General features: G+C 39.2%; 1 protein-coding gene across 2 annotated transcripts in view; it reads left to right on the top strand.

The window, feature by feature from the left end:
• The window catches only part of ca16b (carbonic anhydrase XVI b), a 99,460-nt gene that overhangs the window by 23,203 nt on the left and 53,452 nt on the right, over positions 1-22,805 (top strand). For both annotated transcript variants that reach the window (XM_071495168.1, XM_071495169.1), the window contains one exon: positions 303-407. In XM_071495168.1, the coding sequence (XP_071351269.1) occupies positions 303-407 (105 nt within the window). The remainder of the gene's footprint in view (positions 1-302; positions 408-22,805) is intronic.

The raw sequence follows: 22,805 nt of genomic DNA, 5'->3' as shown, positions 1-22,805 counted from the left end.
TTACACACCCATCCATCACGTCGACATTCACAGCCTCACATTTTTTAAGATGTGTTGAGGGAACACTTGTTTCTGCATTGGGCTTCGTATTCGCTAGATAAAATTTGAAGAGTTGAATTTTTTAAATTATTTTTTTTTAAGTCTTTCACCTTTGACATCAGCCTCATCCATCTCCTCATACATTTTTAATAGATCGCTGAATAAGTGGTCATAGTATTTAATTTTTTTTTTTTTATATGAAACTTTTCTTCCCCTGTGAATTTTCTGACCTTTCTCACTCTTTTTCTCTCTGCCTCCCGCAGTTGCATCGGGTGACCAGCTTAACTACGGTGGAGACGGGCATCATGGGAGCACAGGCGTAATGAGGGAGACGAGGGCAGCTGATGACCCTTACTGGTCCTATTCAGGTGAGCTCTCATTTGTGTGCTGACCAAAGCCCTCAGTAGGAAAGGGAAATGCATTTATTTGACTTTCTCACCTCTCCTCTACCTTGACGATGATTTTCCCTTTTTGCTTTTTTCTATCATTTTGCAAGTAACCCCTGCTCCCTCCTCACTGCTGTAGTCTTAATGGTTGAATTAGGCATTTAGTATTCATCTAATAGTATACCTGTGTTGTATGTTTTCATTGCTCTTAATGACTGTAATTATACTAATGCACTGGAGAGAGGAAAAAAAGAAACCCACTGGCATAGAACAATGAGAGCTGATGTTCAGATTATGTTGTAACCAACTGTGATTAACCACAAATAATGAGCTGACTTGAGTAAAATGTATGTAAATGTATTTCCTATCAGTTTTGGGCCAGGGTTACAAATTGTGAAATACATAAGGATCTATTTTTGTGTACGCAGACAGAAAGTATTCACAACCCTTCACTTTTTCCAGAAACGAGAATTGTAGAAATTTCTTTCAAATTTATTAAAAAGGAAAAACACAAAATATCACATTCAAGTATTAAGACCCTTTTGCTATGATACTTAATAATCAGCCCAGGTATCTCCCATTTCCCTTGATCGTCTTCGAGATGTGGAATCCACCTGTGCTAAATTCAACTGATTTAACATGATTTGAGAAGACACACACCTCACCGTATAAGGTGTCACAGGTGACAGTCAAAGTCATTATAGGGCACTGAGTGAAGAGTGATGAAGGAAAAAAATAATTTAGATGATTTTAGCACAAGACTTCAACATTACAGAGAGAAAGAAGTGAAAAGGGGGGAATACTCTCTGAGTGTACTGCATGTAATTTGATAAAACCCTACTTCTTTAAAAAAGTCTAACACGTTATAAAAGAAGGTTATGACTTGAAGTATGTCACATTTAATTGAGCGTTTGGTGCAGTAGGCAGGAGTCTTCATCAGACCTACTTTCATTTATCCTGAAGTTTCATATCAGAAGCACAGTAGGCCTCACTGTATGCGTGCTTGTTTTAATTCCTGCCTCCATTAGTGATAGTACGCATGCTTTTACGCAAGTGCTTCTGGGAATTTAGGCTTACCTACTCTAATTTACCATCTACCTTAACAAATTGGAAAGATGGACGGATATGGGAGCTGAGAGTCAGATGTATGCTCTAATGGATGATTAATTATGTGCACTTTTATGCTTGAAAGTATTCTCAGAGCGCTATGTGTTTGTATATGAGTGGTAAAGTTGGGGCGTGTTTTTTCAAGCGAAAGTGGCAATTGATGTGTAAACTCTGTTCACTGAAAGCAGGAGCTGAGTTATAAGCTTCAGAAGGTTGTTTTCAAAGTTTTCAAAAAACAAATTTAGCAAAACACAGACATAAACATAAATTCTGCTAAAAAGGCATGTCACAGTACGCATATAAAGACATATATTTTCTATGTACAGCGACATAGAAACATAACATAACATTTTAACTGTCTAGCCACCAACTACTATCATGTTATTTTTTATGTAACTTTTTGCAGTTATGAATACTCAGTAGACATGCAGAAATTCCCAGATTTCTTCATCACCAAAACTAAAAACTCCCTTAATTATCTCTGATAGAGTGGCTCATAAGTAGTACTTTACAGGACCATAAGTATAAGTGTTTGAGTACCTGCTGAGTGTTTGATAGAAAGTACTAATTTTTTTCTGTCAACCTTATTTTTTTTTTTATTTAAACAAACGTGTTTTTCAACACTCATGGGGTAAACTAGTTCTGTATCCACCTGCCCAATATGTCTAGATACTGTAAAGGTTGCTCATAAAAATCAATGAGTAAACGTTCTTGTATAAGAGTATGATATTTCTAAATGTGTTTAGGCAGGTGTAATCAGACCAAGTTGTGTTTTTTTTTTTCTTGGAACAGTTCTGATAAGCACATATGTTCTTTCAGAGTACTGCTTCGCATTCAGCTATACACACTCACACCCTAGTGCAAACATAGCCCTCCGTTGGCCATTGAGCAGATCCGGTGGGAAATAGGGGTTATGTGCTTTGATCGAGGGCACCTCACCAGAAGAGCTCAGGAAGGGAGGGAGCAGAAGTAAAATTATATTTACAGGTTCCAAGGTCCAGAAACACCACCCGGCAAATAACTAACTCAGTCCCTCAGCTGTTGGAGTGCATCACAGCCCTGAAAATTATTTTTACTGCTGGAATATTTTGTCTTTGGCACTGCTGTTGTGAGCCCAGAATCCCGTGGTTTCAGGCAAGAAAATGGTGCAAATAACAGAAAAAAATGAACTGTGCTTACTTTGGACTCAAGTTTGTTTGGTATTCCTGTCACTCCTCATAGTGGTTTTCGTCTCCCCCAGTTGTCAAGCAGAGGCACTGAAAGTCTGCTTGGACTATCCAAGCAAGATTGCTTTTTCACTATCTACTAGGTGTGTTGAGCCCATTACGGGAATCCTAATCATTCCAAACATGGTCCTGTTTTTCGGGAAAGCTCCAAGAACAGAAAAACTTAATATATAGTTAACATAAATCATCTTTTTGCTTATTTGATATTCCTAAATATGCAACTTATCTGATATTCAGATAAATTTTTTCAGCTCGTAGCTGTTTGTTAGTTTAAGTAAAATGGAAGGAGGCCAAGTAAGCCTGTGAGCCAGAGCGTTTAAAAATATTCACAATATCTCACCTTCTCTCGTGATCAATTAAGGTTGTGACCGATGGCTTCAATGATAGCGTCATGGCATTTACTGCATTTTCCTATTTTTTATTGAAAGTATATTATTTATTAATGTTAGTGGTGGTGGTTTTTAATGCATTAGAGGTGGCAAACCTCCGCCCTTGAACACTGCAGGAAACCGTTATATTCATTATGCTTCTGTACATCTTCACTGGGCAATTGTACTCTGCATTGTAAATGTCATTATGTGCAGATCTTTAATTTTAGTCTGTGTTTGCTTATTCAAATGACCATTTCCATCGTATTCTTAGTAGAGGAAGAAGAACCTCCATTTCAGACTCCAGCAGGACCTGATCTTGTCTGAATATTCAGTTCAAGTTCTTTCTCACTCTCTAATTAAGACAGCAGGCTGGAGTCAGACTTGGCACATTTCTTTGGTCGAATACGTTTTAGGGCCATATGTTTTTTACTTGACAGACTGTTATGTATGTCTTTGTAAACAGTCTGAGCTGCGGGCTGTTTTAATACTTGTATTGTGTAACTGTTCTGGGAAAATATTTGGCTTTGTGTTAATGTTCTGTGTTTGTGTGCAGAGTAGCATGCGTGCTTAGGAAGAGATAGGCTGGTAATTGGGTGAAAATAGGATCTCTCAATGTTATAACATGTTTATATAGGCAGGGTGGACAAAAAAAATGAACCATTCTGTTAGGGAACTGGCTGACATGGGTTGATTTTGGACATTCATTTCAAGCCGTGCAGAGCACTAATTCCTACCAGTGAAGGCAGCTGGCTGATTGTACTGAGAAAAAGGGACGCATTGAGGGAACACAAAAATGTCCATTGCTTTGGAAAGGTAATTAGCGGCTAAGGCTGCGAATGGGGGACAGACAAACGTGCCTTAGCAGCTAAATGGTTATTAAGGGCATTTGCTCTGTGCAAGTGAGTGTAAAAGAAATGCACACAGTAGGGTTAGCCTGAAGCTGGAAGGTACTGGTGCAAGACAGACTTCAGCTCTAGTTGCGTCACACTCAGAGATTACATTACATATTGTAAAGAGGACCTCATCACCCGCTGTTTCACCCAGACTTTCCACACCCTTCACTGTATATCCTACAGTCTAGACACCTCTGGGGGAGAGCTGTTGAAGACGAGAGTGCAACAAATAGAAACTGGAGCAAATTGAGCGACAGTGTAGAAATAAAAGATTTAGCTCAGATTAGATTTTTCAGTTGTAAAGGTTAAATGTACGGTATTGAAATAACCCTGGGAAAATAAACAATTTCCACATAATTGTTGAGTTTATATGACGCTTCAGCCTTTTGGTAATATATGACATAATGGGTTTTCATTACCTAATTACATTAATGTTGGCACTATCAAATATTTATATATATTTATTTATAATATTATATTTTTCATGATAAGAAACATGCTGTCGTATTTTAACTTCGGTCCACTACACCGACAATGAGGCACACAGTGCAATGAGAGCTCTTATCAGTCCATGACATGTCACTTCCCTGTGTGCGTTGGTTATGAACCTTGATGTAAGTAGCCTCGAAAGCTACGCCCTGAATTTTGATTAAAAGTTATTTAAGGCACGCTGAGCACATGTATGTGTGTGTATGTGTGAGCGTGTGTGTGCGTGTGTGCTCGTGTGCATGCGTGGCATTTTTCATAAGAGGGATGATATCATACTCACCATAAGACTCCCACAGGAACAGGGCTATGCATCATTTTCCCCCTTTTTATATCTCTGCAGGTTTGCACACCGTCCCTGTTAGTTTCTCTGGCTTCCTTTATCAGTACTTTTATGGTTTGGGCCAATATAGTCAGTAGTTTGCTTTTGATTGCACTCTTGTTGATTTATTGTTCTAGTTTAATTACAGCACAACAGTTGGAGTACCTTAATGTGCATTTGCAGAAGCATTATGCTTGATCCTCTGTATCAGTGTGTAGCATGAAAAAGAAGAAAAAAGAAAAACAAAGAAAAAAAAATATCAGCATTAGATGCGGAAAGATATAGATTAATGCCGCGTCGAGATTTTCATTTTTGCTGCATTATGAGATTTTGGCAAGTCCCCAACTGTTACTCCAGACTGATATGAAGCCACTTAATAATAAGATGCATGTTCACTGTAAGAACCCGGGATTTTGGTTAGAAATATAAAAATGCGGCGAGGAGCACATGCTAGTGTAGCCCAAAATCCTCCAGATGATATGGTGGTCTACCTCCACAAATGAATAATATAGCCATGAAAGCACTGAATTGTATAACATTTATAGCTTAGTCCTAGCTCAGTGCTTCATATGGGTAGAGCCTCTGTCTGTTTTTCTTCCAGCAGTCATGGATGTTTAAAAGGAAGCCACCCTGACGAGCAGTTGTAGCCGCTGAAAGAGGCTGTGATTGTCTGATACGTGTGGATTATATTTCCCCGCAGCCTGACTATTTTATTCCACTTCACTGAGGTTGCCGGTGATCATTAGCAATCTTTCCACTCATGTCTCACATAATGAAGTGAATGAAGTCACTTTCAATCAATTGCTATGTTGATCCAACTTAATTAGTACTTCAGAGGATACAAAACAAGATTAGGTAACTCACTGTTCTTGATTGCCAGGGCTGTTTGTTTTGGCTTTGAATTAACCCTCAATTCTGCTGTGGCTACATGTATACCTTCACCATGTCAGATCTGTCACATTTTTCCCTTAACTTTTTGGTAAATATGTGTGGCTAAAAAGTATGCTGATTAGCTATTTTCAGCTTTTAAGGTAAACTTAAATGACTCTGCAGGACTACAAACGATCTCATAGATATAGATCTTTGTAAGGACACAGTCTGAGCACATATCAGAATTTCAGAGCTTTTGGGTCGATTTCAAATTGTGACTATGCCTCTCACATTGGTTAGCTGGGTTTGACATGTTAAACCCTATGATTCGTATAACCTTAAATTAGCTAGGTGCTTATGAAGGCAGTGCACTTTGTCTCTTGTGGCTTGACACCCCCTTACAAAGACTGGAGGGAAAAGAGCAATGCCATGTTGTCATGGTGCCCAATAGAAGGAGCTCTGCCTCCTGGAGGTAATGAATCGAGAGGAGGATTGCTCCCGGTAGACCTCCATGTATGAGAAGCACTTGACTTTAAAGCGAAGCTCCCTGACTACACAGCTGTACACGGGGTAAGGATGGAGGGTGAAGTAGGAACCATCACATACAGGGACTCAGTGCTCAGGAAAGAAGACAAAAAAATACACTGATAAGAAAAGATATAGGTAATTTTTACAAGAGCTCCAGAGGTGTCACAATGCTGTCATTAATGGAATCTGATTCGTTGTAAATAATGGTGTTTTGCTCCTGATTGTTTTGAGAAAATCGAATAATGGACATTAGAACCATTGTGGGAATTGTTTTGTGTCACGAATTATAATACATCATTTTTGTTTTCCCAATTAACACTGCAAAGCAGCTGTTAAATCAGATTTCTGCCAGAATGTAATACTTAGAATGACACCTGAAAGTCACAGTTGAATTTAATTTCCAATTACCATGCAATCCAGCGACATTACCATCAGTTAAACAATGTGTTGCGTGATATTCCAAACAAAGTGACCCGAAGCAATATCAATCTCATACGGGGGTGTACTAATTATCACAATATTTTTGCATCACCCAGGCAAAAACATACATTAGTTGGTCCTTAGGCAAGCATATGCTTTAAACAGTCAGTGCTTTAAACAGAATCTTCATATTAGTTCGTGGAGGACACTGCTGTAGCTCTTGTATCTGTCATCGGATCGCTATGCACACCTCCCACTAGTCTATTCAAATCAAACCTTTCACTGATTCTCGCTTCACTAACTGCTGTGCCCCCATTTGCTGCTTGGTAAAGCTGTGCCTCTGACTCTCCAACCTCCACCCACTAAATACTATCTAGTTAAGCCTGTAAAGTATTATGTGTTCGTGCTCCGTTCTGTTACTTAGATTGTGCATATCCCCAAAGGGGATGTAGATTGCATTGTTTCTCATGTGTCATTCCCAGTGACACCAGTAGTAAATTCACATCAAACAAATGTATTTTTCTTTTTAGCGACTACAAAATGGTGTGGTGCTGCCAAATCATTTGGAAGCCCATTAAGTACAGCTATTTTACTAAATGCTATAATATATTCAAACCAGTTAGAGCTACTCCTCTCAGGACAGGGTATGACACGCATCAAAACACCTGCATCCATTGTTTTCCATGTAAGCCTACACAATGGCGGCATCTTGACAAATGTCTTTGCCAGTTGACATGTGTCAGCTGTTCAGAGAAGAAGACGTTTTATCACTTTCTGTCGCTGAATTCACACATGAGGCACTTGAACATGCTACCGGCATCTGTTGATTAGGGATGGGTTTCGGTAAGATTTGAACGGTAATGGATCCAGTACTTTAACGGTACTCTTATCTGTACTTTTTGTTATTTTGTAAGAGAAAAAAAAAACATTGCTGCATTTTCTCCTGTGAGCTCATTTAACATTCCTGAGTAGCAAACATCAACAGCATTGTTTTGAACAGATCACCGTGACAGATTTTGCAATGATTGAAATGTAAAACAACAGACTTAACCACAATTTTGAATGTTTAGTTGTCTCCACCATTGTCACTGAGAACAGGGTCACTGTGTGTGTGTGTGTGTGTGTGTGTGTGTGCGTGTGCTGCACAATGCTCCAGTGTATGAGACAGAGCTGCCACTCACGCACTCAGGGGTCAAAGAGGGAGGTCTCTCTCCTGCGCTGGGAATAGCAAAAATGCATCATAGACGAATGTCTACATCAGAAACGGAGCTGGTGAGATGAAATGTGCGAGAGAACTTTTGTGTTCTCTTACTTAGCAATAACGATTAGAAACTCTATTTACATAAGAAAAGATAGCAGAACCAATAACGTCAGGGCTTATTGATACTACAGTCTTTATAAATGTAGCCCCAGGGGTCGTTTAATTCTGGGTGTCAGTGCTCATCCCTACTGTTGATGCAGTACTACACGACACTACCGGTGTGCATGTGTTTCATCTATTTGCTGCTTTTCCTTTTATTTTGACTATATAAACAGTGTTCGGCTACAGTTGTGACTTGTGTTGCAGCCTTAAGACCTTTTGAACTTTGTTGCGCTCGTTGTGTAACGTTCCTCTACTGCCTCCTGTAGCCACAGTGCTTTCTGGACTTGATTAATCTCCTGTTCCTGGGAGAACAGAGAGAGATTCATCTGTCTTACACCCTGCATTTATAGTCCCAGCCATTCTCTGTGATGATGGAAGTTTAACACAACATCATCTATATTCCTCCAGTCTTGCTGATGTGTTGTATCAACCTATAGTTGTACCTGCACTCATTTTCTGAGAAAATGAGGGGTGCAGGAACACTAATTATTAAAAATGAATTTTCCTGGGGCCCAAGCTGACTCATTATTCATCTTAGTTATTGCTAGCACTTTGGATCAGCCTTCGTGTGCCAGAATTGGTCCATTTGTCTCTGTCAGGGGTGGGCCCTTGACAGATGTGCCAATATGGCTGCCGAAGTTCTGTGCTGGGGGAGAGGCATCTTAATTCTCCATGATGTATCACGCTGGCAGCAACCAATTTAGCAGAATTGAGCTCCAAATCATCTTACTTCCCACTGCCTCCCACAATCTGTTTCCTTTCTCTAGATGAGGTAAATATATTAAGGATAGAAATAAATTAGGGATTCCCGTGCCCTGAGCTAATACAATATCAGATAGGTTTTGTTGAGTTCAGTGTTTGTAATGTCACATTGGCATGTACAGGGAACAGTATCCTGGGCAGGTGCCAGCAGGATACATAAAGTCAGGCCCCAATGCACAGCAACTATGATAAATACAGCCAAATTTTCTGGTTTCCCTGTTTAGGGCAGATTGATGTGCTGGTCCGACATGTTTGCTATGTAAACCTAATTAATTAAATTCCGGGTGTCACATGGTGTTGGTGTGCCTTGTGGCAGCATATTAGGCCTGGTTGGTGGCTCTTGTCCAACGTAATGGATGTGGTCATGCTCAGCCTGCTGGGACTGCAATATTGAGGAAGTATGCGATTGCCAGCCCACAGGTTTCCTCTCTAATGTGGTTATGCTGATGAGCTGGAATGAGCTAGCTAGCAGCTCAGCAAATTTTTAAACTCATAATCATGATGACTTACTTTGTAATGAGTACATGCACCCCCAGAGGTGAGGAGGTAACTGTAGGGGGCAAGGCCGTGTTAGTGGCATAATAGCACAACGCTGGAAGATGTGCAGCGCTTCACTTGAATTATAGAAAAATGTTTGATTAATTAGATGTTCAAATGCTGTGAGATATGTTAGCATAAAATCATACTTAGACCACTGAGTAGTAACTGTATAGAAGCAATTGATGGTATTCAGTACTGCATCACTTCTATAGGACTGGCATTCCAGGTTTGTTAGATCGTTTATCCTGTACTTCTATCTGTAGTTTACCCAATTGCACTGCTAACTATTGATTTCTGTCTGGATTCTAAATTATAAGGACACTTACTGTGTAAACATGTGGCCATTGTCCCTGCTTCACTTGCAGAACAACTGCAACGTAGAAGAATAATGACTGCTGAGGGAGTGAGCTGAGCTTAGAGAGGGCAATAGCTCAGAGTGGTTCAGGCCTTTTTTGTTGTACGGTGTTATTTTGAGAGCTAATGGTGCCTGTGGAGTGGGCGATGTGATTTAGTTAAAAACAAAAAGAGAGACTTTTCTCTGTAACCCAAACATGTGGAATAGATTTTTACTCATAAATTGAATAATATTGGGTTGATAATATGGTTTATTAGTCACAGTTATTGTTGTCTAGTTTAAAGTTTAAAAGTCTGTATTCAGCCCATATGTTTCCACCACATTCTTTCAAAGACATTTATGTTTATTTAGGGTGATCCAGCTCTATATTCTCACTGTAGCAAGTAGTGGGAATATCACTCAGGCCTGTCATCCATTGTCTTGTAAAGTCTCATGACTCATTTAAGTGGGAACTCGTATACCTGCAAGGGGTAATAAATAATGTAGATGTATTATGAAATTATTGGGGTAGAAGCTGTTTCTTGCATTTTAAAATGTTTGATAGGCTAAATCTTCTGCACAGTATGCAAACATCCTCATTGATTTTCAGATATTATTTTGTTTTTTTTATACTAAAGCCTGAAAATTATGCTTTTCATTCAGCAGCAGTAGGCAGCAGAGGGAAACTTTGAAGCCAGGCGGTAAAAGACCACTTTGTCAATCATCTGTGTGTGCACACCCCAGCTTTCACAGTTTCAGCCATTGGCTGCTTTGGTAATGTCACTAAGCCTATATTTTTTCTGATTTTACTATGTGTGTCTGTAGGTGTAGTGAATATGACACAAAGGGAGTTGAGAATTTGGATTTATTATATTTCAGAGAATCTTTCATATGCGTTTTTATGTCTGTACCTAGTAGAGACCTACCTAGAGCAGCTTTAATTATTAAATGGATTTAACCACTCTTCACCAGCGTTCACCTCTCCTCTGGAATAAATTTTCTTTTCCTCTGTGTGAGCTCCCTCCTCCCCTCTATTCTTTAATTTCCCTCCTCATCTATCTTTCCTAATGCTGGCCACATCTCAATTCTGAGCGGTGGTTCGCATGTGGATGCTATGGGGGTAGTGAGGAGGGTGGGACACCCACTGGATTAAGGCTGGATTTAAAATGGCTGCTCGCTGTTCTTAGCTCAGCGTTCATCTGAGGATATGGTCATGTGCTATCTTGTGATTTGTGACCTAATTAGCGGTTTCGGGGTACCCAAAGCTAAAAAACCTGCGCCATTTCTTTCTCGATTGCCTTCGGTTTTCACTTCCTCCACTCCCTTCCCTCTCTGTGTCTACTGACTGACACATGTACCCACATATGCACACTCTCCCACTCTTAAGATGTAAAAATACAACTAAAGGATGACTGTGAAATCATGTGAACAAGCAGCAGACATAAGGGTTTAGCTGCAGATAGAGGCTTCTCTGTACAGACTATTTTTCATCATCTGGTGGAGTAAATAGGTACATGTCCATTTAGTTCAGGTCAAAGTGCACAGGTGCAAATCGGGAAGGTAATTTAGCTGTTCAATGTTTACCTCCGCCAAGAAGGTTGCATTAAGATGACCCCTGTTTCAGCCTGTTACCAACATATTGCACACTAATGGCTACATTGGCTTGGACTTTGCTGTGTTTAGATGTGAACTCTCTGGAGAGAGTTCACAGAACAAAGAAGAAGGCACTTATTAAATGCGGTCGCCTTGTGACCTTTCCTGTACAATCACCATCATCACACAACCATTTTACTGTATTAATCGCCCAGGACACTGTCGATTACAGTTTGGCCACCTCTGGGAAAATTATATATTCTGTTGATTTTTTAAGTGACAATAGGTAAATACAACCTCTTAAGTCATTAGAAAATATAAGATTTCAAAATGTTAAAGCTTTTTATGTCTATGCACTGGTGAACTCCGCACTCTGTGGCTGGGGGCATTATGTGTTCGGGTTGTCTGTCCGTCCATCCTATTCTTGATATCTCAGAAATGCCTTTCTTCAAATTTCTTCAAATTTGGCACAAATGTTCACTTGGACTCAAGGATTAATTGATTTGATTTGGGTGGTCAAAGGTCAAGGTCACTGTGACCCCTCCTGAATGTGATATATCAGGAACGCCCAGAGAGAATTTCATCATAGCTAGCACAAACATTCACTTTGATCCAAGAATGAATTCCATTTTGTTTGAATTTGTTGGTCAAAGATCAAAGGTCAAGGTCACTGTGACCTCACAAAACACTCACAAATTTTCACTTGGATTCAAAGAAGAACTTATTACAGTCTGGTGGTCAAAAGTAAAAGGTCAACTAATACCACCAGCTATATCAAAAAACACATGGTGAAGCTTTTGAACGGCCCTCACAGTCCCTGACTTGAACATCACTGAAAACTGTGGAGAGATCTTCAATAGGCTGTGTGTGAAAGGCTCAGAACATGAAGTGATCTTCAAGAAAGAGTGGGTAAAAAATTCTTACATCAAGAATAGACTTTACCAAAGAGGGGGTCATTAAGCAGGGACTATTTTATTAAGTACGTGAATGAAAAAGTAACAGTACAATAAAATCCACTCGGGAAAACATTAGGATTAGATTAGGACTAGATAATTATCTTTTTATTCTGTTAATTGGTTTCATGTTTTTGTTTTGCTTTACTACTTATACTACTAATAATAATACTAGTGCAACTACTTCTTGTAGTATTTCTAGGAAAATTCATCCTAACATATCGCTGTTGGCTCCCTGTCACTGAATTTGTTATTTTATCTTTCTTCGTGTTAGTGAATCTCCTAGTGTGTGTGTGTGTGTGTGTGTGTGTGTGTGTGTGTGTGTGTGTGTGTGTGTGTGTGCGCGCGTGTGTGTGTGTGTGTGTGCGTGTGCGTGTGTGTGTGTGTGTGTGTGCGTGTGTGTGTGTTCTTGCACATTTGAGTGTTTGAGTGTTTCTTAAGCCGTTGGGAGATAATTACAAGGTCAGGACAGTGCATGGATCTCTGTATCAGTCCCAGACAGCTTGTGTACATGTTATTTGCAGAACTGATATCTGCTTTGTGAGGAAAGATGAAAATCAGATGTGCACATTGTCCAAAGTTTCATTCACAGCCTGTATCTGATATTGAAAACTATGAGTAATATTAGAGAAAAGGTTTGTCCCCCGCACACATTGTAAGGGAGATATGTTCTCTACAGTATATCTATAACTGCCTTGTCCCACTTTAGACATTTTGGCAGAGATAAGCTTTTATATTTTAGGCAATTTGTGGAGGATTATTGTGACATTTGCAGGTTTTCACAGTATTACATTGGCACAGTAGAACCAAACACTTAAAATAGCTGTTCTTGTAAAAGAACATGTACAAGCTGGCAAAATAAAATTCCAGATAACATGTCATCTGAGGGTTCACTGTGTGGGTGGAGATCTTTCTCCTCCACCTGCTGACTGTGGATAATGGTCTGCTTAGTGGTGACCTCATGCTGTGGGGTTATCCTGACGCCATGACAGGCAGGTAAGTGAGAGGCTTCTGTGTGTCTCACAACCTCTGTCCCCTGGGAGATAGCAGCTTGCCTGTCTCCGTACGCCTGCCCTGGTTTATCGTTCTGCCGTGACCCACAGTCAACTCATCCTCCTGCCGTTGTGCTCCTCAGTCCTGGGGACGAGGGCCCTTTGGCAGGCAACTACCACTGCTCCTTCTGCCCTTCCATTTCTGATGGCCAGCTGCTTAAAGCAAGAATGATGACACAATTGGTTTCTGTAATCTGTGGGATGCGTTTGGCATTTTTAGCCATGCTAGCTTCATGGCTCTAGGGATAGCAACGTCAGTCTGTGTCTTATTCCCCCACTGTGGCCCAGACTGAAATATCTCTGGATTGCCATTAAATTTTAACTTGATGTTTCATCTAGTGCCATCATCAGATCATCAGATCTGATTTTTGATTTTTTTTTACTTTGGTTTTTGACTGAATACCTGGAAAACTAATGACATTCCCAACAGAATCATCTGTGTTTTGTGGTTAGAGGTAAATGTTAGCATACTAATATGCTAAAATAACTAGATGAGCATTGGAAACGTTGTACCAGCTTAACATCAGCATTTTGCCATGCTGACATTACCATTTAGCTTGAATTACCACTGTGCCTGAGTGCAGTTTCACAGAGCTGCTACTGTGGCTGTAGATTCTTAGTCGTCTTACAATATGCAGCAGTCCTGTCACAACTGACATAAATAGAAGAGAAGACCGTGGAGTTAGACGTCACACATACAGTGTCACAAAGTGGGAACTTGATTTTCACCAGTTGAGGAACAATCTCAACTCAGTAAATCAAAATTAGCCATATTGACATGTTACTGTATTGACGGTGATTGTTGTTTTTCAATCTACCTTAACCTTAATGTGTACTTAAAACTGACATGGAGGACTGTGTTGCCTCTTATACCAAAGTGATTTAGACGGACCAGCCAGCGTTGTCATCATTACAGTTTTGCACTCACACTCGTGGATGGAGACAGTGGTCACAGTTTACCTTCTCTAATAGTCAGGTGCTGAAGTCATAGCTTAGTGGAAGTTCCTGGAGCCAAAGTAGAGATGATTAAACTAATGGATGAAGTGGCATAAATGTAATCTTAAGGTATGATAGTTCACGAAGAGGTGAAGGCTTAGAGTTAGATAAGGTACTGTCTGAATAGAAGCGTATCAATAGGAATAGATAGATGGAGATGTTTTTGTGGTGTGTGTGTGTGGTGCACAGCATAATTACACAAGGCCATATTTGGTTCAATTTTAAGAAATAGGGGATTCATAACATAGCTGTTGGCTATGAGACCAATATTAGCATTGAGACATATTATGAGGAAGTAACACATTGTGGTGAATTTATTTCAGCCTCAGTCTGTCATTTATATTTTAAAGGCCCTCTGACTTAAATGACTACTGAAATACTCACTAATTATCCCTTAATATAAATTTGACTGTGACTTGAATACAGTCGCTATTTTCTGATATTAAAACGTCCATCACATGCAGCTGCAGGACATTTATGAGTGCTGAGGTTAGCCCCGTGTTTCCAACAGTTAGCTGATATGAAACAGTTGCCCTTGGACAAAGCGGAGTAATGTAGCGGCACTAATCAGTGTTTCACTTTGCGGCTCTACAGAGGGGATCTGTGTTCTGCTCGAAAGAGTGCTCACCTCTATCTCCTGTTTACAATTAGCAAGAGGTTTCCTTTCACTGATGCAGTGTTGGATTGGTGTCAGTGTGCACTGATACACAGAGAGGGTAAAACCCATAGAGAAAACATTACCTAAGTCTTTCCTGCTGGGAAAAAAAACGGCTTTTAAATGTGTGAAAAAGCAACTATGAACTTTTATTTTTATTTCCCGGCTCTACCCTCTCTCCTCAGACTTGGTCATTAGCCAGACAAACATACGGTTTGAAATCTTAAGCGAAATGATTTAAATTAGCTGGAAGTGTCTTATAAGACATCTTCTACATCAAATATAGTCCTTTTGAGTTTCAGGGACCAAACTCATTTGAGCTGGATCTAAATAAAAATATTTCTGTAGAGGAGACTGTTTGCTTGACAAACTAAAGTTTGCCCAAGAGTTACAGAAACAAGCATTACTGGGGAAAGTACAAGTCACGAACAAAGAACATGGTTGCAGGATGCACTAGAATTTGCATTTGAAACGTAAGGGGTTCTCTCTCTAGATTGTCATGAATTATGTTTTACCTTTTCAATCAGGGTTAAATGTCTTTAGGAATGTGGCAGTTTTTCTGATTGATGTGTTTATGAGAGATGTTTTCTTTTGATCTGGCTTCTGTTTTGATTATTTTTTGAATAAAAGCAATAAACACATGATTACACAACATTTGATACAGTGAGGTATAGCCTGAGAGCACAATTTCAATATTAATATAAGTTCCATACAAACCGAAACTTTGACATAATTGGATTCCATTATATTACAGCATCATAGCGATGTTGTTGCACTTGAATTGCATAAGTAGATGTTTAAATATACCCTTGGAGCTAGAAATGTAATTGCCCCTTTCAGTGTAGCTCTCCACAAGGGATGCAACATTTATGTATTTTGTTTTTGTCCCAAATGCAATTACTGGTCAGCTATTTACTACTAGATTTTGATAATTTGATTACATGAATGAATCTTTGTTTTATGTTCCCAGAGAATGTAGTGCTTGTTTGTGTGAAGCTTATCTCTTGACACGGTGAATGCACAAATATAATGAATAAATTTGTCTCCTTAAAACACTGCAACTTTTTTGACAAACATTCAAATTGTGGAGTATTCTCAATTCAAACCCTCATCAGATTTAATCCACAACTAAGGGCTCTGATGAACCAAGCTGGCTTCAAAGAACTAGCAAAGGCCGACTGATCAGTTTGTCACCTCTCATCTTGCGTTGAACAAGTTGCTCTTATATAAACACACACACACACTCACACACACACACACACAAAATACTTTTCTTGATTAAAGATTTATTTACACTGTTGACACTGGCTGTTTTTGTTTCTGCATTTAAACAGAATTTAAATCACAAGTTACATAGACAACTATTCAACTAAATTAAATATTGTCAGCACTCAAAATTGCATCATGTGACTCAACAAGTCACCAAACAAAATACAGAAGATTAAACTAATGCAGTAATTGTACACTGCTTTGCTAGTGGACGTAATGTTGAAGGGACAAAACATGTGGGACACTTAATGCTTACCCGATTCCTGTGTCAACAAGAACGGCTGTGGCTTCCAAATGCTCACTATGAAGCAAAAGAATTGTGTTGCTCCCATATGCTGACAACAGCTTTTGGTTTTACTGGTTTTAATGTAAGAAAATGAGCTGAGAAAATCAGACATGGGAAAATTGACATTGTCAGGGGTGATGAATTTTTGCAAAAGACTACAGCAGACAGAAGGGAATGGTAAAACAGCAAGCAGCTGCAGTAAACTGGTGAGGTTCACTGGTTAGTATCAGAACTGGACTCAAGCCAACAGTGAACACATACAATTTACAGCTAGGAGATGAAAATGTAAAGGTGTTTGCTGCAATTATGTAGTAGTTTATAAAAAAAATGTTTTGACTTTTTAAATAAAGGGTATGAAAGCTGAAATTCTCAGTCAGAAAAACTCACCCCTTAAGTATTTCTATTGTTTTTGCTCTCCTCATAGTGATGTACAAGCAGGCTGGGTGCTCAGGGAGAATGTGTCCCATCCTTTTTTGAATTTAAGCTTTTTGCTTCCTTAACCTTCACCTAGTGTTAGAATATTTTAAACTGAGTTCAGCAGAGATAAGAGACACTTAGTAGCTGTTTCAGCTTCACAAATCATATGATGTTAAAAGTGTAGTTGATAAGATAAACATGTTTACCCAGGGCTGTAGACTCTGATCACTCAGGTCACATATGTCTCTCAGCTTTGAAAAATTGCTACCAGAGTTAAGCTAATTATTTTGTGGATATGGGCACGGACGCATACTACAGTCTACAGCTGTTTGATCTGACATAGCGAGCTGCTCGCCTGCTGCTGCTTCTCCAATCACCTGCATCGCCCGTCACAGAACAGCAGCTGTGCTTAAAGGCATATCGGATGGACAGGGACACATAGAGAGTGATGGCCTGCAAACAGCACCCATCTCCTCTTTCTCCAGCATGCTACATAAGTTAGTTGTGTAAGACCCACTGTATTCAATTATAGTGTTGTGCAACTCAGAATGAGTCTAACAGGGCATGATGGTATGTTATTGACTTATTCTGGCTATGTTGGGGAATGTCTTTATATACATAATGCAGGGTCATGTGAGGTTTGGGCATCAAATACATATGTTGTAGTTACAATGATTAAGTTAAATGGTTTAGCAAAAACTACAAATAACACAAACTAATTTAGTAATATACATGAATGAGAATTAATGTACCATTTTTAGACTACTGTCAGATTTATTGCATGCTGACCACCCATAGATCCCTTCAGAATTGAAGCTTCTGAAACATTTGTTGGCATGTTGGCCTCCTGCCATATTGAAGGGGAAGTCGGTAAAGTTTTTGAATTGTAGAGGAAGCTCTTCCTCATGGGACAGAATGTATTTCTGTCCCTCTTTTTCTTTACACAAGTCCTGCAGATTATTTTTACAGACTAGGGGATGTTGTACTTATGCAGTGGCCAACACCCAAGAACAGGAAGCCACAGTTTCTATGAAAGTCCACGAGATGGAAGCAGATAGCGCCAAGGGAAAACAATATTTTGGCTGGAGCTCATTCTGGTGGCCAATTAGACCCCAATGCCTGTATGATTTACCACTTCCTCTACCTGCTTTTATGTGTTTGGGGCTGCTGTGTGGAACACAATGACCCCTGATTAAAGATTGAGCTCAGGCTCTGAGACGCTTGTGGCGCCATTCTTATCAGATGCCTACTTTTCAGAACTCAGCACCTGAAATCAATGGTTGTATTGTCTGCTAGACTTAACACACTCGGAGACAGTGAGCTTATTTGGACTTAATTTTAAATATCAGTTTTGTACAATTAAATCCATTACCAATAATTCTGGTGCTACTTTTATTTTTGAATGCAATTTTCTCAAAGGTCTCACATTGGGACCCAATCAACTACACAGTGTTTGATCTTTGCTGTGCTTGATTCATGAATGTTTAAAGTGTCAAAGAACTATCGGTTGCTACTATTCTATTGTAAAAGGCAGTCATTACAGCAAATTACGATTTACAGTACATCAATAATCAACTTAGAAAATGTACAGTGTATTTAAGAATTTGAAGTCAGTGGCTAAATATTATGGGTCCTTTGTCTTTACTTACTGAGACACATTGTACTGTATACGCGAAGAGACAGATGGATTGTTTGTCTTAACCCCACCCTCTCTTGCAGACATGGGTGGAAGTAAAGCCCAGATCTTGAATGGCCGGGTGAAGTGAGGGGTATGAGGTCACTCTGTTAATTGCATAATGAAACATGTCTGGGTTAAGATAACGCCTCAAAGGAAGTGTTATGTAACCTAAAATCGGAACAACTTAAATTTGATAAAGATGTGCAGTGCGGTCTTTCATTTCAAAGTTTTCCAATGTTTTGGCTGTGTGTTAAAGCACACTGAGCCGAAACTTAACAATTACGATCAACTTTGAGTGCTGACTTTTCTGCTTTAAGGATGTTTGGGAATGTTCATGTTGGGTGTGCAGTGTAGGACTCAGCACCTCCTGCTGTGAATAATCCATCAAGTTAAGGACAGTGGAGTATAACAGTGGTCTTATATGAACAGGATGACAAACTAGGAGGTTTTTATGGGCAAACAGTGGAGTGCTCTGGACTGGCGAAATCATCCAAATGAGCATGCAATTCACTTGCTGATGACCAAACTCGAGGCAGAAAGCCACTGAAACCAGGAAGAAGTGAAGATGGCTGTTGTACAGCTCTGGCAGAGCATTGCCAGGGAGGACACAAAGTGTCTGCTCATTGTCTAGGGGTAACAGATTTCAGGCAGACGGATTTGCAAAGACATATGAAAAATGATGCCTTATTTTCAGTTTAACATGACCACTTACTTTCTGTTACTTTTGAATTCAAGGGGTTGTGTTCTAATATGGTAATTTTCCCTGATGGGATTATAACACCCTCAAACTTTAACCTCATGGTCATTGTTTCATTTCAAGGCCATTATGCTGGGGCAGATGAGATGTTTACTTAGTTAATGTAACTTAGTAAATGAAAATTTCCCTTTTAGCTTCTTCATGGTTACTGGAACTATTCTAATATGCAAAAAAGATGCTGTTTGGTTTAATTATTCAAATAGTGAGAATTATGTACCAAATCAGCACATTCTCCCATTTTCTCATGTTTCTGCTATATTTGAAGGACCATTACAAACATGTTGCAATTTTGTTGTTTCTTCAGGGAAACCTGTGTAATTTCCCTGACCCATACATCTCTGCTTGCTCTGCAGACTAAATTTCCAGATTAGATTATTTAACTTTAATCACACATCAAACTCTTAGTCTAACATAACAGTAAGATAGTGGTTCCCTACAAAAGAGCAGAATACAAAATATTTATCCTGCTGGGTTGTATCTTACTTTGTGTCATCATTTGTCCTCTTGTAGTCATGGAGACATCTATGGACATCTATTTTTTGTGATGTCCTAGTAAACACGATAGTTTACAATAAGGTCCAACATTGTTGTCAACATGGTAACTTTGTGGTTAGACTTGGTGACCAAACAAGCATGTTCCCTTACATAGGCCGGAGCATCACTGTAGCACCACAATATTTCATTTATGGTATGTCTTGACACATTTTACCTTTATCAAAAAAAATGCAGCTCTGGCAGTTTTGATATTGCACTTATTAATTTCTCCCCTTCTCTGGAGATAAGACATTTAACATCCACTTATTTCTGGTCAAAATTACCTTTGTATTTCAAGTTAGTAATGCAGACTATCTTTAGAAATACTGTATATGCACATGAACCAATTTTGCATAACCAGAATATTTTAAGAAAATGTCTAAGCAAAACTTACATTGCAGTTAAATAATACAAAGACAAAATGTACCCTGGAAACAATTATTGGCACCCTCTTGAGGAATTTAAATTAGTTACTAAAACAAAATAAAATACAGACAAGATTCACTTCTACCTGAATTAACCATTTAATAATGGTTTCACTGTCTAACAATGGGCTGTTTCCAGTTTCTTTTTCACAATTGCAGACAAGACAGTTGTCTGAGGGCATCAGAACCTTGACAGTTCTAAAGGCCACAAGGTAACCTCCAAAGATCTTTTACTCCCTCTTTCAACAGTTCCTTATGTTATCAAGAAGTTTCACAGTCATACAACTGTTAAGACGCTTCCAGGATGTAGCACTAAGAAACTTAATGTAAGAAGTCTGCAAAGGTTGATGCAGATTGTGGAAACAAACACCACAAAAGACATCTAAAGAGCTTCAGGCAGAAATGGAGTAATCTGAAGTGGTGATTTCAATCCGCACCATATACCACATACTGAACCAGGTTAGGGCCCATGGGTTAAGGCCAAGGAGGACACCACTATTGAAAGAAAAGGCACAAAAAGACAAGAGTAATGTTTGCAAAAACTTTAATAGATAAGCATGAGAGGTTCTGGGATAATTTTCAATGGACAGATGAAACCAAAGTAGAGCTCTTTGGAAAGGCAGTGCATCAGTTTGTTTACAGGCGATTACATGAATAACACAAGGAAAAATACTCTCTACCTACATGAAAACATGGCGGATGAGGCATTGAATGTATCTAGGTAATGATGAAATCAGATGATTACAGAGGCATTTTAGAGCAAAATGTGTTACCCAGTTTCAGAAAACTAGGTTTGAGGTGAAGGTCTTGGCCCTTTCAGCGAGACAACAACCCAAAGCTCACATCTAGCAGCACAAAAGAATAGTTGAAAAGGAAAAGATGAACTGTTTTAAACTGGCCAGAAATGAGTCCTGGACTGAATCTCTTCAGATCATCTGGCTACAGTCCTGCTAACTGGTCATCAGATTGCCCTCAAATGCTTGACAGAAAATGGCATATTGGTCTGCTGTATTGCCTCTGAGAGGACCGACCTGTCTGATTCTTTTTGGTTAAGTCATGGGAGCTTGTAGCAATTTCATAAAATCAGACTGTTTTGAAGAAAGCAAAGCTTTTGAGAATAGTCTAGTTAAATCCGAAGCACTCCATGTCTAATGTAGTGGCAGAAAGCTTGTTTGTGCTTGAAGATTGTTACTGTACAAGAAATTACTTTGGCCTACAACCTCCATGGCAAGCAGACAGCAGCAGATTACAGCTTTCAGCAGAGACATGGTGGTGACTTGGGCTGTAGCTGTAGGAAGTGATAGATGAATGCAGATCTTCCAGGCTAATAAAGCAGATTAATATCAAAGTGAAGTACCACTTCGGACCATCCCAATAAGCAGACAGAGGCATAGAAATCTGGCTCATGATTTAAACTGAAAGGACAGAATAAGTTAACAAAACTTGTGTCTTATCATATCATTCATCACCCAAATCTAAAGTAACTGGCTCCCTGTTATATAAAAACCAATTTGAACTTATGTAACCTGGGTCAGTCAGTGACCGGCAGAATCAGCAAAAAGGAGTGTAACCTCAAAATGACTCTCGTGGAGTTTCATTTTGATGGTTGAGATAGGAGAGGATTATTGATGATCAATTGGCTCTGATGATTCATTGGATCTTGTCCGCTTTTTGTGTCACTTGGGCTTTGGCATAGCACTTGGGGTGAAAGTAGTCATCTTATCTGAACCCCCTGCCAGCTATCTTCCAGAACAGCAAGACCTTTGATCACCTGTCACAGCTGCTGTCGGCAGTAACTTCAAGGAAGCTTATAGTGCAGTTCTAGATTGGATGGAATGATGATAAGTTACAACTATAGGGCAGGTTTTTATTATATTTGTCAAATATGATAGTCCTGCCATAGGTCTACAAACAAGGGAGGTATATTTGACAGATAAAAAGGAAAATACTTATAGTCCATAAAGAAATTAATGTGTATTTTATCAACTTTCTCACTAATTCCACTGTTGTTCACACACTATTTAGATCTGCTAGTTACTTTAGCTTAACAATTAGCAATGACTTCTCCTGCTCTCTTTTTCTGTGTGTCTTGGTTGAACAAATGAACTTCAGCATAGATGACTGTGCTTTTATTACACTGACCTATCTCACTGACCAGAGCTACTGGTCAGCGAGATAGGCTTTAGAGTGCTGCAGGAATTAGTCCTGAAACCTGGAAATTAGTTACCATTTTAGCACTTTTGGTTCCCTCATTCCAAAGTCTATTGGTTTTTTGAATAGGTTTTTGGTTAGATGACTGAAATAAGGTCTAGATAATAAATGCTCAAGACATTTTGACATTTTATTCTACAATAAAAAATACATCAGTACATACTCCAGTCATGATTTATTTAAGCTTAAACGACTCTTCAAAAAAAAAAAAAGCTGGTTGCTAAAAGGTGGCTAAATAAGACTACAGAGGTTGTTGGGCACATTAAATATCACACTAAACATGAAAACTGATCTATTCCCCAGTCTGTTTTTACAGCTTTGTTGTGTTTATT

The sequence above is a fragment of the Trachinotus anak genome, unplaced genomic scaffold, assembly GCF_046630095.1.
Source record: "Trachinotus anak isolate AG129_WGS33_773 ecotype Australia unplaced genomic scaffold, CSIRO_AGI_Tana_v1 ptg000013l, whole genome shotgun sequence".
Taxonomy (NCBI): Eukaryota; Metazoa; Chordata; class Actinopteri; order Carangiformes; family Carangidae; genus Trachinotus; species Trachinotus anak.
This window is presented reverse-complemented; position numbering and strand designations above follow the sequence as displayed.